General features: G+C 42.5%; 1 protein-coding gene and 1 long non-coding RNA gene across 2 annotated transcripts; one reads left to right on the top strand and one right to left on the bottom strand.

Moving 5' to 3' along the window:
* Positions 1–1,403: 1,403 nt before the first annotated feature.
* On the bottom strand, positions 1,404–7,186 carry LOC101732247. The gene is made up of 3 exons (XR_208880.4): positions 6,821–7,186; positions 4,010–4,266; positions 1,404–1,775 (listed from the first exon to the last, which is right to left on the bottom strand). It is a non-coding gene; the product is annotated as an uncharacterized LOC101732247 (long non-coding RNA).
* An 8,432-nt stretch (positions 7,187–15,618) lies between these two features.
* Positions 15,619–16,809, top strand: LOC116406638 (nucleolin-like). The gene is made up of 5 exons (XM_031891070.1): positions 15,619–15,626; positions 15,680–15,832; positions 15,991–16,083; positions 16,380–16,541; positions 16,705–16,809. The coding sequence occupies exons 1-5, from the start codon at positions 15,619–15,621 to the stop codon at positions 16,760–16,762; spliced, it is 474 nt and encodes a 157-aa protein (XP_031746930.1). The 3' UTR covers positions 16,763–16,809.
* Positions 16,810–16,818: the final 9 nt, after the last annotated feature.

The raw sequence follows: 16,818 nt of genomic DNA, 5'->3' as shown, positions 1-16,818 counted from the left end.
CGATCGGTAACCCAAAACCCAGAACAACTGCCAAGGTCCCGGTCAGGGCTCACGCTTCTGCCTATAACAACCACCTTTGGCTTCGGGTGGAGCCCTCCGCTACTCGGGTGCCGCCAGGTCTTAAAGTGAGAGGTCAAAGGCAAAGGTTCTGGGCAGGCAAGGGTACCAGATCGTTTAGAAAAGGACTGGGACGGCGTCAGGCAGGCCAGGTCAAAACCGGAACAGAAGCACAGTACAAAATCAGGATCCAGGAGAGTAGTCATACAGGCAAGGGGTCAGTCCAGGCTCAAGGTCAGGATACAGGCAGGGTCAGAAGCAAATACACAGAACAGGAGCACACCCAGGAACTTTGGTAAAAAGACCTATAACGGGCAATGACTGAGTGCAGAGCAGAGGGTTATATAGGCAGGTTGGTTGTTAACAGAGCACCTGTGACCAGATTAACTACAGGTGAAACTAACACTGCCTGCATGTATATACATGGCAGGGAACCAGGACCGTAGCGGTCTGCTTATACAGAGCAGTGGTAAAGATACTGTATATTGCCCCTTTATTGGTTGGGCAGTATAAGCCAGGGATAAAAATACCCACTGCTCAAGCCCATGCCAATAAGATGATCCAAATGAAGCAGTGTCATCTACTCCAAGCACATAACATATTAACTCAATCTGTGAAGCAGATGAGCGTCAGGTATTTTAGGCAAATGACATGACCGGCTTTATCAGTGCACCAGCAGCAGTTATTTAGGTTCAATCAACCAAGAATTGTATTTGACTGAGCACCAAGGTACATCAAATTAGGAGCCAGGATGTACTCTTAATACTATACCGCCGAACATTGCTATTCTCTATGCATGGAAAAGTAGGTACACACATTAAGATCCGCTCATTTTGCAATGTCCCCAAACAAGCTGATCTTTGGGCTGATCCAATTATTTGGCCCTCAGGAGGGAGGCCAAATCAGAAGAGGAATGCACCAACAAGCAGATGCAGTGCTTGTCCAATGGGATTTTTAATCCTGCCCAATATATATCAATATATTAGGGCAGGATATTTAATCCTGTCCTAATATACACCTATTAGGAAAGAAGTCTCTGGGAGAGCCCATACATGGGCAGACAACCTGCTGATTTGGTCTGGAGGAGCTATAGGGAACTAGGGGTAGGTACAACACTGGGGGGGGGGGGGGGGGAACTCAACAAACTCTCTGGAACTGTCATGCAAAAGCTGCCCTGCCTCTGCCTGTCACCTGTGGGGCGCAGTGAAACAATGGGCTTGCCTGGGTGCCAGTCATTGGGCCCGCCCCTGGCTGAATCTGCAGTTGAAATGTACCCATGTGGCCAGCTTAAGGACGGGAAACTTACAAAACCACTGTTTCAAATGAGTATATATAGATAATTGTGATTATGGCGCAGAAGGCATTTTAATTGCCACTGTGAAGTTGTGATTAAAAAAAGTGTACCAGACATTTAGCAGGATTTAGAGGGTCTGGTAGCAGCATTTAGCCATCAAAAACCCAGTGGCGGTATTTGTAGTGCAAACTAAATCTACCGCAGTTCCATGTTGTTTTGATCCAATTTCCGTTAGTATGGTTTACTTCACAGGCTTTGGATTTTTCAGATGAAAGACAAATGTGCCATCGTCCTATACTTTGGACTTATAGTCAGACAGGATCTTCCCTCTCTCTGTTTGGAAATGCAAAGATTCGCATTTTACTCTGCACAGGGAATGTTGTGACAGTCTGACCGGCAGTTCCCAGTCCCTGCACACTGACACCTGGAAAGGAAAAGATAATCTAATGTTTATTTAATAGCAGTGTCTGTCTGGCTGTTTCGATGCTCTGGTACAGATTCTTGTAACAATGTATCAGAAGCCAATTCGTCCCCAGGTCTGTAAATCAGCAGGCTTCCTGCTATATTGTTTCAGGAGTCAGAACTAGAAGTGCAGAGAAGGGAAAGGGACAGACACAGTGACAGTTACACATAACTATAAACCCAGTGAGAATGAGGAATGAATGGAAATTGGGGAGTTGTATCAGGAGTCAGAACCAGCAGTGCAGGGAAGGGAAAGGGACAGACACAGTGACAGTTACACATAACTATAAACCCAGTGAGAATGAGGAATGAATGGATACTGGGGAGTTGTATCAGGAGTCAGAACCAGCAGTGCAGGGAAGGGAAAGGGACAGACACAGTGACAGTTACACATAACTATAAACCCAGTGAGAATGAGGGATGAATGGGTATTGGGGAGTTGTATCAGGAGTCAGAACCAGCAGTGCAGGGAAGGGAAAGGGACAGACACAGTGACAGTTACACATAACTATAAACCCAGTGAGAATGAGGAATGAATGGATATTGGGGAGTTGTATCAGGAGTCAGAACCAGCAGTGCAGAGAAGGGAAAGGGACAGACACAGTGACAGTTACACATAACTATAAACCCAGTGAGAATGAGGAATGAATGGATATTGGGGAGTTGTATCAGGAGTCAGAACCAGCAGTGCAGAGAAGGGAAAGGGACAGACACAGTGACAGTTACACATAACTATAAACCCAGTGAGAATGAAGAATGAATGGATATTGAGAAGGGGCTTAGCATGGGTAGAGGCCCTTGCAGATGCAAAATATACCCCCAACCTATTCTGGCCTGAAGTATTTGGCAGCATGCTGGGAAATTTCCCCCACCACCACCCAATTGTCGCTGCCCCTAAAGCTGCCATAAGCGTGGGCCCTTGAGTGCCAGTATGGTAAACATGACCCTGAATACTAATTAATGTAATTAAGATGGAAGCAATATCACACTGGCAAGGTCTTGTACTCAAGTCATAGATGGCACCAACAGCAGCAACAAGAGTACCACAAATAACAGCAGCCGTATTAAAAAAAATTTGAAAATATACCTGGCAAAAATACAGATTGCTCAGTAGTTACAGACAGGAGATCAAGGGTAACAGACTGTGGCATTAGCTACACTGGGATGGCAAATTGGTTCCACCGGCCACCAGGAATCGGGTGCTAGCTGCCAGTTTGGGCTCCTTGGTATCTGGTCGCGCTGCTTTAGTGACACACTTGTGCTTGGCAGATTTTTTTGCTACTACTGCTAGGCAACCCATCAGCACCCAGTCAAGAGTTGGGCACAGGGGCAGCAGGAGAAATTACAGTTTATATGCCCACTGGTATCTGGCACATAATATAAGTGGAAACAGCAGCATTTTTTATTTTTTACTTACACCCTTTCTCATATCTATTTTTTTGCCGTCTCCTAGTTTAGGAGGTTTTGCTATTCAGGCAACAAGTAAGTGCGGATGGGTAAATGCTACTCGTACATACAAACCTCTGGCATTTGCAAAGTAAATATAAATGACTGCAAAAATAAAACACATAGCTTAATAACTATGCATATACATGTCGATGCCTGGCAATCAGATGGCAAGGTCCGGTGTATTTGGCGACTCTTTTATTTACGCAGCATGAAAAATAGGTCCGTTAGCGTAGCAATTCCCAGAGAGGAACAGAACAAAGGGAAACAGATCCTGCAGGGCATGCGATGGGCCTTCACTGATACACTCACAATTAGTGCCAGGGGAAATCCTTACCCCATAGTTTATTTTCCTGCCTCAGAGGTGGTCCAAGGGGGGGGGGCGTCACTAGTGCAGAGAGCGCAACTGCACTCTCTGCACTAGCAGAATCGAATTTTCAGTTTAAAAACAAGAAATGCGCTTCTTAAAGTTACCGGGAATGGCTTTTTGCCACCCCTGGTACCTATAGGGGCGCCTCTGGTTAGTGCAGAAGGTATGAGTTGGGCAGGTGACTGTGACAGATCACAGGGGGATGAGTAGCCGGACACATTAACTCCTTGTCATGGGTCAATGGTTACCCCTGTACAAGACAACATGCTCCTTCTAATCAAAGGACAAACTTCCCCTGCTCTCCAGTCAAACAGCACCCCCAGTGGCAAAAGGCTTAGCTTTTTTAATTGCAAAATTCTGAAAGATCTTGTATCACTTACCAGTTCCAGTGAGGTTTCTGCAGACGGCGCGTTCACTGATAATCTTAATCATGTACATCCCAGACTCGTTCAGTTGAACGTTCTTTAGAACTACAGACGAGTTCTCACGACACATTTGGTGCAGCTTTTCCTAAGGTTTCCATTTATAAATTCAAATAAATGACAATTTGCCGACGCTATATAAAGTATTCCAGTCGCTGGTACTTTCTCCCATAAAACGACATCTTGACCAACGAATGCAGAGTATTACAACATCCCTGCCAAATAATATACAAATATTCTCATTAAGTGAAATTAAAAAATATACTCACCAGGTTCACCATAGGCAAATTGGAAAAAACTAAAAGTAATAAACATCAGAAGTAAACTGTTAGAATTAGGAAAAACAGGAAAAAAGGGTTGATTAGCTTTAAATTAACTTTAGGAATTATGGAGACAGAAATATTCCAAGACAATTTGACATTAGTCGCCGTTTTGTAATTTTTGCGGTTTCAGCTTTTTCTTCAGCAACTTAGGAACTAGGCTGTTGTTTGAATGAGAGATATCTGAAGGTGAACAGGAGTGACCTGAACAAAATATAAGTAATAACAATAAGACTGCAGCCTCACAGACCAATATTTGTTTGCTTTCTGGGGTCACTTCTGGGGACCCAGGGATAAATAGAATCTCAGCCATAAATAAAGGCAGGACTGCTGCTTACAATGGGGGGGATCAGATAGGATCTGTGTCACTGTGACAGAATGCTCTGTTATACAGATAGCTAGAATCTCAGCCATAAAGCAGGGCAGGACTGCTGCTTACAATGGGGGGGATCAGATAGGATCTGTGCCACTGTGACAGAATGCTCTGTTATACAGATAGCTAGAATCTCAGCCATAAAGCAGGGCAGGACTGCTGCTTACAATGGGACGGATCAGATAGGATCTGTGCCACTGTGACAGAATGCTCTGTTATACAGATAGCTAGAATCTCAGCCATAAAGCAGGGCAGGACTGCTGCTTACAATGGGGGGGATCAGATAGGATCTGTGCCACTGTGACAGAATGCTCTGTTATACAGATAGCTAGAATCTCACCCATAAAGCAGGGCAGGACTGCTGCTTACAATGGGGGGGGATCAGATAGGATCTGTGCCACTGTGACAGAATGCTCTGTTATACAGATAGCTAGAATCTCAGCCATAAAGCAGGGCAGGACTGCTGCTTACAATGGGGGGATCAGATAGGATCTGTGCCACTGTGACAGAATGCTCTGTTATACAGATAGCTAGAATCTCAGCCATAAAGCAGGGCAGGACTGCTGCTTACAATGGGGGGGGGGGGGGGGTGTCAGATAGGATCTGTGCCACTGTGACAGAATGCTCTGTTATACAGATAGCTAGAATCTCAGCCATAAAGCAGGGCAGGACTGCTGCTTACAATGGGGGGGGGGGGGGTGTCAGATAGGATCTGTGCCACTGTGACAGAATGCTCTGTTATACAGATAGCTAGAATCTCAGCCATAAAGCAGGGCAGGACTGCTGCTTACAATGGGGGGGGGGGGGTGTCAGATAGGATCTGTGCCACTGTGACAGAATGCTCTGTTATACAGATAGCTAGAATCTCAGCCATAAAGCAGGGCAGGACTGCTGCTTACAATGGGGGGGGGGGGGGGGGGGATCAGATAGAATCTGTGCCACTGTGACAGAATGCTCTGTTATACAGATAGCTAGATTCTCAGCCATAAAGCAGGGCAGGACTGCTGCTTACAATGGGGGGGATCAGATAGGATCTGTGCCACTGTGACAGAATGCTCTGTTATACAGATAGCTAGAATCTCAGCCATAAAGCAGGGCAGGACTGCTGCTTACAATGGGGGGATCAGATAGGATCTGTGCCACTGTGACAGAATGCTCTGTTATACAGATAGCTAGAATCTCAGCCATAAAGCAGGGCAGGACTGCTGCTTACAATGGGGGGATCAGATAGGATCTGTGCCACTGTGACAGAATGCTCTGTTATACAGATAGCTAGAATCTCAGCCATAAAGCAGGGCAGGACTGCTGCTTACAATGGGGGGATCAGATAGGATCTGTGCCACTGTGACAGAATGCTCTGTTATACAGATAGCTAGAATCTCAGCCATAAAGCAGGTGAAATTATTATATAAGTTAAAGGGAACATTAATCTTGAAATTCAATACAGAATAACACATTCTTAGCATTTTTTTGGTTGGTCTTCATTTATTATACTTGTTGAATTATTTCCCTTTGTATTCTACCTCTTTTTGACTTCCATATGGGGGTCACTGACCCCGGCAGCTCATTGCAGCTACAATTATATTGCTCCACTTACTTTTTAATTCCCTATATTTTTTATTCAGGTCTCTCATATTCCTCTTCCAGTCCCCTCTTTACTGCCTGGTTCCTAGAGTAGCCCAGACCCTCGCAACCAAATAGCTGATGAAATCCCAAAATGTAGCACTGTTAAATTTAATTGTAAAAAAAAAAAAAAATTAAAAACAAAGACCAACTGCAAGTTGTCTCAGAAGTTTTGCAGAACAATTCCAGTTATACTGCAAATCATTTGAAGGCATAAAGAGGGGACATAGATGTGTACAATATAAATCCCCAAATTCTTTATAAAGTGCTCAATGTCAGGGAGATAAACCGCTCCAATGTCTGGCAGATTGTACAGTAAAACTATGGGGAATTGTAGTCAGACGCATCAAATCTGGATCAGACCAGATCTGGAGATCACTGAGCGCTTGCACTGCGGTTCCTTACGCGCATGCGCGGCTCTAGCATACAGACCGTTACCGCTATCCGACTCACCGGTGCAGGAATGTAGGAATAGTAGCCATTAGGATAATGTACCGACGCGCAATTCCAGTTGCGCTTTCATTTCCAGGGCGCTAAAACTGCGCGCTAAACCACACAAGCCGGGACACAAAGTCATGCACACAGACATTAGGGGCTCCCCTGTAGCGCCCAATATAGCGAGTCCCCAGCAGCCCTTCATGCTGGTTGGCTCTGCAGCCGGGACAGTACAGACAGTGCGGGTTATAGTTGCACCGTAGAAAGAACAGCCATGATGCAAGTTCCGAACGGCAACCGATTCTGACAGACCCATCCCGCCGGGTCCGGCCCGCCCACCTGCACTTCTACTCTCTGAAAAAAATCCGCGCTCGTCTCATAGTTTCGGCATCCCGTGTTTGCGCTGCCCTGATTGGCTGACTCGATATGGTTACTCCCTCCCCACCTCAGCAACAATTGGAACATTCCGGATAACTAAATAGAAGTGCGTGTAACCCTCTGTAGCTCAGTCAGTTCCAGCCGCAGCGGGACAAGGAGACGCAGACGCTGCAAAGTTTACTCAATAACGCACATTAAGCTGCTGTTTATACACTCTAATAGAATCATTTAACTGAAGCAACATAAAGTATACATTTGTTTAATTTGTAAGATTTAAGCTCCCCAGCCCAGGGTTGCTTTAGTAATCATATGGCCCCCATACGCCCACCTGTACCTGCTTTTAACCAAGCGCTGGTCACTAGGGAGATAATGTTCTGCTCATGGCATTTTTATTTTTCTTACTATTTGGGATGGGAAGTGTAAATCCAGTACTGAGCATAGGCAGGGGCGCTGCTGCCATGAGGGGTGTTGAGAAACTCACTTAAATGCCCCACAAGTTACCAGGGTGGCAAAAACCTGCTTCTTTGTAATTTAAAGCTGGCCATACACGCACTGATAATATCGTAGGAAACCTCGTTTTGCACTATATTCGGTGCGTGTATGGCGAGTCGGCGCGGCCAGGTTAAAAGATTTTGATCGGGTGTCATAGAAGGCGCCTGAGCAAAATCTGCCATCAGGGCTGAAGGAGGTAGAAATCCTATTGTTTCTACCTCTTTATCTGCCGTTTCAGCCCTGAAGGTTAGTGGCGGATTTAACGATCTTTCGTGCGACCGACGGTTGCAAGAAAGATTGCAAATCGCCACATGTGTGGCCACCTTAAAGCTGGCCATACACGCACCGATACTATCGTACGAAACCTCGGGGTCCCTGTTCCCCAACTTCACTAGAGCTAGATGCAGACTCTAGGGTAGAAGGCTTTACTGGGGCCCTGTTGATCCCAGGCTCAGTGGGACTCCCGCAAACGTAGAGAGAAGGCAGGCACTCCAGAATTTAGGTGAAAAAAGCGATTGATCACAAAATTTTATTTTAGCTTACCACATTATGCAACTAAGCCTAACGCGTTTCGTACCTTACGGTACTTAATCATAGGCTAAGGGACACCCTGAGGACACAGATACTTGGCCAGGCTACTCTCCACAGGGAGACCGTGCTGGTTGGTGGTCCTTACCTTCCCCACCCTCGGCTGAGGTGGGCTCTACGGATGGACACCATATTTTTCTACTTCTGTGCAATTACCTGATATCTCCTCTGTGTGAGTATTGCTATAACCCTGCATATTGATTGTATCTGACAATAAACCAATTCTAATGTTCAACTGCAAGAACCTTCTGACGCCCATTTGTTACTTTGCACAGGTACAGTGAGTTGTAGTTGCACTACACCATAGTTCCATTTGGACACTTCCACATAGCGAAGGCCCATCCTGAAGGATTGTGTACCCCATGCTCTAAACCTACACTAGCCGTGCTGTTGGCTTGGTTACAGCCAAGAAGGGGTTACACTACTAATAAAAATAAATAAATAAAATGAAGAACTACGACAGTCCCTATAAATTCCACTAGTATTACAGTGTTATTCTTTAACTGAAGTGGCCAAGGACAATTGTATAGACAGAGCTGCCTGAGAATTATGACCAACCTGTAACAAAACATAACACTATTATTGTATATTCCAAGCATTGTCGTGTATATTTTTTTACATATAACAAACACAAAAGGTAAAAAAAAAAACAGCTGCAGCCTCTGGATTTTCCTAAAGCCTCAGTGTTTATGGACATTACCCAGTGATTTACTGCTCTGCTGCTGCAGAAATCCCAGCTCCTTACATAGAGAAAAGCTACATTAGTAAGGTGTTGGGATTCCCTTGTCGTTAACAGTGTTTGCTTTACAATAATAAGTGTAACTTGTACAATGGAGGAAGTAGCTCTCAGGGCACAGGCCCATTTTGTTCGAACTGTCCCTAATTAGGCAGGTCACTTAAGGTAAGGGCTTCAAAAGAGGTGGGAATTATAGGAATGTGTGTGGCTAATACAGTGTTAAAAATGGCTTATAAATGTGTCCTGTGTTGATATCCCATATAGAATTTGCAGGCAGTTTGTATAGATCCTGCTATGTGCAAGGATGTGTGAGCACAGCAAAGATGGCAGAAAACAAGCAGGCCCATTTACAGGTATCAGCATTCAACAGTTCCTTGCCATGGGTTCTCTTTTCAACCTGTGTTTTTTTCCCCTTTTCTAGAATGACCATGGGGAGCCCTTTCCAAGAGGGTGAGAGTATTCCAGAATAGCAGCTGTTAACTGAAGGAGTGCTATTTGCTATTAGTATAGGCCTGTGAGAAAACCAACAAGCAAATCAGTTGGGCCAGTGGGTAAAATGGCCATGCCTAGAAACATTCATCTTCTGGTACCCTACAGTACCAAGCTGGGGGTCTGACCCTTTGTACTCTGTACCCACTCACACCAAATAATGATTCAACCTACAGGTCACGCTGATAATTTACTTTACTCCTTGGGTGGGTCGCAGGCCTGGGCCTGGTACCTTCTTCACTAGAGATGTCAGAACCTCTGACCCAGACTCCTTTAGGTTGGCATGGGTATATAAAAAATGCAAACACAGCAGGTCCAGGTTGGGAAAGGGTGGAATAGGGTTAAGGGAAGGGGCAGGAGATTTTGTCAGCCCATTATTTGTTATAATTCACAGTTTTAAAAGAGTCAAATGTGAAAAATGGTTTCACTAAGCACCAGTTATAATGGATGACTGTGCGCGTTCCTGGTGAGGGTATAACTATAGTAAGAAAGTTTTATTCAATGCATCCCTCCCTTTCACCCCCTTGAACATTACATTAGCAATACAAGTTGGGGTTAATTAGTAAACACTGAGCAAATTTGCCCATGGGCAGTAACCCATAGCAATGACCAATCAATTACTTTTTTCAACCAACTGCACATAGAACAATGAATGCAACACTTTGATTGGTTGCCATGGGTTACTGCCCAGAGGAAAATGTGCCCAGTGTTGATAAATGGCCCTCACTGAGTGGAATGGACTGAGGCTGCAACTGGGCCCATTACTAACCCCCTGCTGTGTGCAAGGACATGAATAGCCTGCGTCTGCCAATGGTTTGCTCTGCACCTCCTGTGGGATTTTTTATCTGCACCAAAGCTCATAATTAAAAGGGTAAGTCAAGTCACTAAAGTTTGCATTAATTCCGAAAGGACCCGTTCCTAGGTAGTGCCCAGGTATAGAGCTCTAAGCAGGAACGTTTCTGATTGGTGGAGGCGACTGAAAGTGAAGATGAACTACAATGAATTATATAAATAAATAGTAACCATTTTTTTCTATTTACATTCAAATAAAATATCTGTGTGGTTTTAAAGAGATTCTGTCTGTGTCAGATTATAAACATAGGCACTTGCTCTGCGCTATGGGACTCATTTTTGGCTCAGTTTTCCCAGTAAGGCCTACAGCGCGGGAGAGAAATGGCTAAAAATGTGACACTGGGGATGGAGGACTGGTGCCCTTGTTTAAAATGTGACTCAGACCAAAGCCCAGGAACAGAGCAATGTGAATGCTACAGAGCAAAAGGGAAAGTGGGAATAAAAGGCAAAATAGGCAGATTTTTTATTTCAATGTATATAGAGAAATGTTTAATCCTTTTAAATACATAACAAACATACTTACAACATACTCAATTCTATTCACCCTAGTTCCCCTTTAAGGTCTGGAGCACCAGTTCTTGGCAATTTTATTGCTGCCAACCAGTAGCCTTAATAAATGCCACAGGGCGCCATTGCGCTCACCTCTCACTGTGCTGGACTGCCGCCCAGGCTTCCTCTGCAACACTGCTTTTGTAATACATAGACAATAACCTTCATTTTTCAGCCTGACACTAAAGCTAATCCTAATGTCCCTAAACCAGGGTCACTGAGTGGGGTTTGTCCCATAGTTATCCACTCTAATATATATATATATATATATACACAGTATAACTCCCAGGAGCACTGGGGCCCTCACTTACTTTCCTCTCCTCCCTAAGTGACCCTATGGGCCTGTATAGAATATAGACTCCTTCCTCAGAGCTACAAGATGGCGCAGTACAACTCCTACCCAGTCACAGTATACTCCCTCTATATAATGTATAGTGATACTCATGTACACATAGACCTCCCCTCCTCATGCACGTGGGGTTATGGATTATGTGGATATTGAGCCAGTAACACTGCCCGGCACTAACCAGGGCCCAATAACTCTGGGACACAGTGATATCAGCGCTGCCCAGTAACAGACACAATTACATTTGTAGCTAAGTGTTGGGGAAGCCCAATAACTGTCGGCCAAAATGCCTTGCCTATTGAATTCCAAACTTGGTTTGATCGAAATAAGTGTGGGATGCCTTGAACTGCAGCTTTGGTTTGTCCCAAAAAAGAGCGGGAAAACCTGCTGAGGTGCAGAGAGAGGGAGAGAATGGGCTGGGCAGTTATATAGGGCAGAGACTGTAGGGCCAAACCCAAAATGGGAGCAGTTATATTATGGCTGAGCAGGGAACCCTGAAACTGTGACTGAACTTTTATTAACTCACATATTTTTTGAAGCAGGAGGGCCCCAAAGCTGCACAGTGACATATTAATGCTGCACAGTGACAGCTTTATGCACAGACAGATATATACAGTATATTATATATATATATATACACACACACACTGTAGTATACGGCCTATTCTTAGAAACTTTTCAATTTTTAGTTTTTATATTTCATAGCTATTAAATTATTTGCCTTCCTATTTTGACCCCGGCAGCCAAAAAACAATTGCTCTGTGAGACTCCAATTTTACTTGTCCAAACCACTGCTTGGTTGATATGATAAATTGGACCTTAGCAACCAGATAGCTGCCAGAATTCCAAATTTGGGAGCTACTGAACAAGAAGCCAAGTAATTAAAAAACTGCAATACTGCAAAAAAATAAAAACAAAGACCAATTGCAAACTGTCTCAGAACAGCACTCTCTACATCATAGTAAAAGTTACATTAAAGGTGAACAACTCATTTAACTGTATCCAGGAAGTAACAGAAAATGCTCAGACAGTTAGGGTCGCTGACACTCTGGGCCGTCAGTGGGAGCTGTTGAGCTGAAGCCTGCCTAGCAGTATAAAGCTGACTAAAACTGCTAATATCTGCTAATCACTATAGATCACCTTTATAGATGTCAAAAAGCACCAAATATTACATATACTGCAATTTAAGCCATAGCTCTAAAGGCACACACTTTGCCTTTCTACTAATAAATACTTCTGTGTGTACCGGGTTCCCTTTGTCTGTATTTGATCCTGAAAAGTGCTTAGAGCTGAGTGCTGAGATCAAACATTTCTCCTAATAAAAATAAATAATATTACAGGCCTTACCCCTAAGGTTTCCTATGTAAAATAGAAACCTTAGGGGAAGGCCTGTAATATTATTTCTTTTATCTAAAAAGTAAGCGTTTTTATTAAACAAATATATACAAGAATATTATTATTATTTTCACCATCTCTGTCCATCTGGGCTTTAGGAGAAATGTTTGGGAGCAGTAATAAATACAAAATGCAAAAAGTAAGAAGAAATGATTTTTGCCGCCAACCTTTGCTATAATTACCCCATAATCTTAAAAGTTTGTCATTAACTGGAAGTGAAAACTGCGTGATGATGTCATGCAGTCATAATCATGTTGCCATGGATACCTAGATATATAGTGCATATCCACATGTCCTTCCTTTGCTTCATGACAAATGAATGATTTTAAAGTGTTGAATTGAAGCCTCTGCTGGGGAAATGTGGGCCCTAGAAACCATACACCTACACACATTCCAAACTGGGGAGTTAAATAATTCAAAACCCACAAATGATAAAAATGAAGACCAATTGCAAATTGTAGCAGAATAGCACTCTCTACAACATACTAAATGTTAATTTAAAGATGAGCAACCTCTGTGAGCTGTAGCAATTCATGGTTATGGCTTAAATAGATTTTTTATTGACACTGAAGGTGAATTGTGCATAAGAGCCCAAGGCCTCCTTTTTATTTTGATTTATGTTGTCAAGATCTTTGACAAATGGCCAGGTATAAGTTTAAATTCATTGTGATATCATATTGGTAAGATATGGTTGCCATGGATACCACTATCCAGGCACATATTCACCCAGACTTGTGAAGCTTTACTACATTGTGATGTCACAGTGATAATGATTGGTTGCCATGGATACCATTGTCTAGGCATACAGTATCAAGTTGCCTAGTCTTCTACTGTTCATTTCTTTTGTTGCTTGCGATATAACAACACCGCAGATCGGTAAGTACTGCAAAAATATTTTATCATACACATAATTCCGGTAAAACTGTTAATTTTTAGGGAATACCAAGTGGGATAAGGGTGTGTGGATTGTAAATATGGGAACTATGACTTTTATGTTATTTATATTATATATTTATATATTATAAATATTTCCCTTAGGATTTATTTCCTATGTGCTGTAGGCCAGAGGCACAGGAAGGGAAAGGGAAATGAATTTATAAATATATTTATGAATCTTTATAAAACTATAAATGAATATATATACAGGACATACAGATTTAAGGGTAAGTTCCATTGACACGTATCTGATCTATATTTCTCTTTTCTTGTTTCTCTTTAGCGACAGAAGCAGTTGGAGCCCTTTGAGCCACTGTAGATCAGGATGGGTTTTACCTGTCCTGCTACGTGGCTTATTATAGGGCTCTGCCTTATTCTTTTTAATTTTTCACAGATATCTTCAATATCAACATCACCAAGTAAGTGAGAAAAGAAATACAAAGAACTAGTGGGGCACATTTTGGTTTGTTTTGTGTAAAAGGGCTGATTTGTTTCTAGCAGATTTAAATAATTCTATCCATTTTTCTCTTTCAGTTCCAAAGATCAGAAATGTAACTCTCTTCAGAGATAATGTACAACTGAAATTACACTCCTGGAACCTTGTACCTTGTGCCTTCACCACTGATTCTACACTCAGTCCAGATCATTTTTATCTGGAATGGGTTAAAACCCTGGATGAAGGACAGAGTTACATGCCCCTGATAGGCTGGTTTGGTGCAAATCAAACCAGTTTTACCAAATCAGGGCGCCGCTTCCGGATTTTCCCATCTCTTCTTAATAGAGGAAACTGTTCTCTCGTAATAAATCCAGCTAAAAGCATCGACCGTGGCACTTATGAAGCTCGAATCACAATCGATGGAATTCTCTATGAGCCTGTGCCTAAAGTGAGAGTTCAGATCATGGGAATAGGTAAGATCTAAAGGCATCTTTTCATTGTTCATCCAAATTGTTATATTTTCCCAAATATTGTGTGTATTATTCACAGACTTTGGCACTTTTAAATATTACAAATATTACACATTGTTTATAAAAACACAGGGTCTTATTTATTTCATTGTTTTAGTTGCTGATCCCTAAGAATACTAATCACTGATTGGTGTCTATGGCTTTAGGCCCAAATCCACATTTTCTCATTGTAAATGACCACCAAATATTCTAGGTTTAATGTCTCCTTCATGGAAGTTATGATGGTCCTATGATTTATACAGAATAATACCCTCATCTTTCATATTTTCCTGCAGAGACAGAAAGAAATCTTCCAGAGGACAGACAGAATGACCTGGAAGAAAATGAAGAAACAATCAATCATCCATTAATCCGGATCAAGAGAGATGAACCCACTGGCAGCAATGGCGAAATGAAATATATTATTATTGTCATTTTCCTTGCTGCAATTTTAGTGGTTGAGGCCATTGGATGGTGAGTTATAGCGATTTCTTTGGTTTATATGGGTTGGGGAATAACAAGATTTTATGTTTTTACAAATGTATATTTGTACAATGGGGGCAAACTTGAAGCACAGCATAGTTATTATAGTAACTGGCACAGTATAGTGAATTGGCACATTTATCAAAGTAATTGGGCTGCATTAAGCTTTTAGCTCTTTGTATTGGGTTTTAGATTTACAGCACCGAACTCTCGCAGCCTCGAAAATATTGTCACATCCCTTAAGAAATTGTGTGATTTGTGTGTTTGTGCAGGTACATGTATTACAAGCTGAGGAAGAAGATGGATCCCAGTGACGCTGAGTGGCTCATTGTTACTGGGAAATCCAGGAGAAAAGCTACTGCTATTCCTGCATCCCAGGAAACTGAGACAAAGTGAGTTTTTGCTCTGCGCTACCTCTGCTGCTGCTGCTGCTGCGCCCCTGCTAACCCAAACCCATCCTATTAATAGGAGCCAGGCTGGAGCAGCAGTATCTCCAGATGCTTTACTAAATGATTATAGGGAAATGACCTATAATATACCCCTACCTGTGACTGTATTTCATTGCTACGGCTCAAGAGCATTAGGGATTTTATAGCTGCAGTTTTATTCCAAAAGATTATACTGGCAATGGCATTGTGCGCCTGCATTCAGTTACTGTACATTCAAACCATTTCTTTTCTTTATACAGGACTAAACCAAAGAAACGGAAAAAGAAAGCTGTGAAAATTAAAGTGGCAGACACAAAGGAGGAGGAAGAAGATGAAGAACCGGTAAAACCTCCTAAAAAGCCTGCCAAGAAACCTTCCAAGAAACCTCTCCGTAAACCTAAGAAACGTGCTGTGTAAGTCTTTACATCTACTCATATTATATCATTTAGGCTCAAGCCTTTTGATATATTAATGTTAAAGTGAGATAGTAACGTACGGGTCACTTTAGTGATTCCCACACAGCATTAGATCAGGGAACTCGTCATTAACATTTTCCTTTGTATTTGTTTAGGTCTAAAGTTTCTCAGCTAGAGGAGAGTGAAGCTGAAGAAGCTGACACAGAGGAGAGTGAAATTGAAGTGGAAGAGAAGCCAAAGAAGAAAATGTGAGTTTCTCAGCTTATACATGGGTTTTGCTTATTCTTCTTGCCCTTAGAGTTCCCACAATAGCTATCAGCCACACAAACACCATGCTGAGGCCTATGAGACCTAACGGCTACAGGGCTGAGCCTAAAGTATATCCAGGGGTTCTGCTGAATGTTTAAAAACACATCTGCCATTATATTTTATATTTAAAGCTCAATCACACTTGTGGCTTTGTAGCTACAGTTTGTTGCAAGCTGCCAATGGCAGTACGTGGCTGCAATAATTTCAATTCTACCTATTGCTTTTCTTTGTATAGAATTGAACCAAAGAAACCTAAGAAGAAAGCTGCCAAGAAAATAAAAGTGGCAGACACAGAGGAGGATGATGATGGTGAAAAACCATCTGAACCTCCTAAGAAGTCTGCCAAAAAGCCCCTGCCTCCCAAGAAGCCTGCTCGTAAATCTAAGAAACGAGCAGTGTAAGTTTTTCTATCAATTAATATAAGACTTTCTGTTAGTATTGGGTTTGGGCCTAAGGCTTTTGACATTAATACTAACTAGGGTTTTAACAGTTTACTTGAGATTATTATTAATTCTCTGATTACTGTTCTACATTAATTACTGTTCTACATCTTGTTTTAGGCCTAAATTTGAGGAGGAAGAGGAGACTGAGGAAGAGCAGCTCGAGATTAGCCAGTGAGTTTTTACTCCTAACTTTAGTTTTTGGTTATTGTCATCACTTATTTAGGATTGAAG

This window comes from Xenopus tropicalis, chromosome 8 (assembly GCF_000004195.4).
Source record: "Xenopus tropicalis strain Nigerian chromosome 8, UCB_Xtro_10.0, whole genome shotgun sequence".
In the NCBI taxonomy this organism is placed as follows: Eukaryota; Metazoa; Chordata; class Amphibia; order Anura; family Pipidae; genus Xenopus; species Xenopus tropicalis.
Note: the sequence above shows the minus strand (reverse complement) of the source record. Positions and strands in the feature narration are given on the sequence as shown.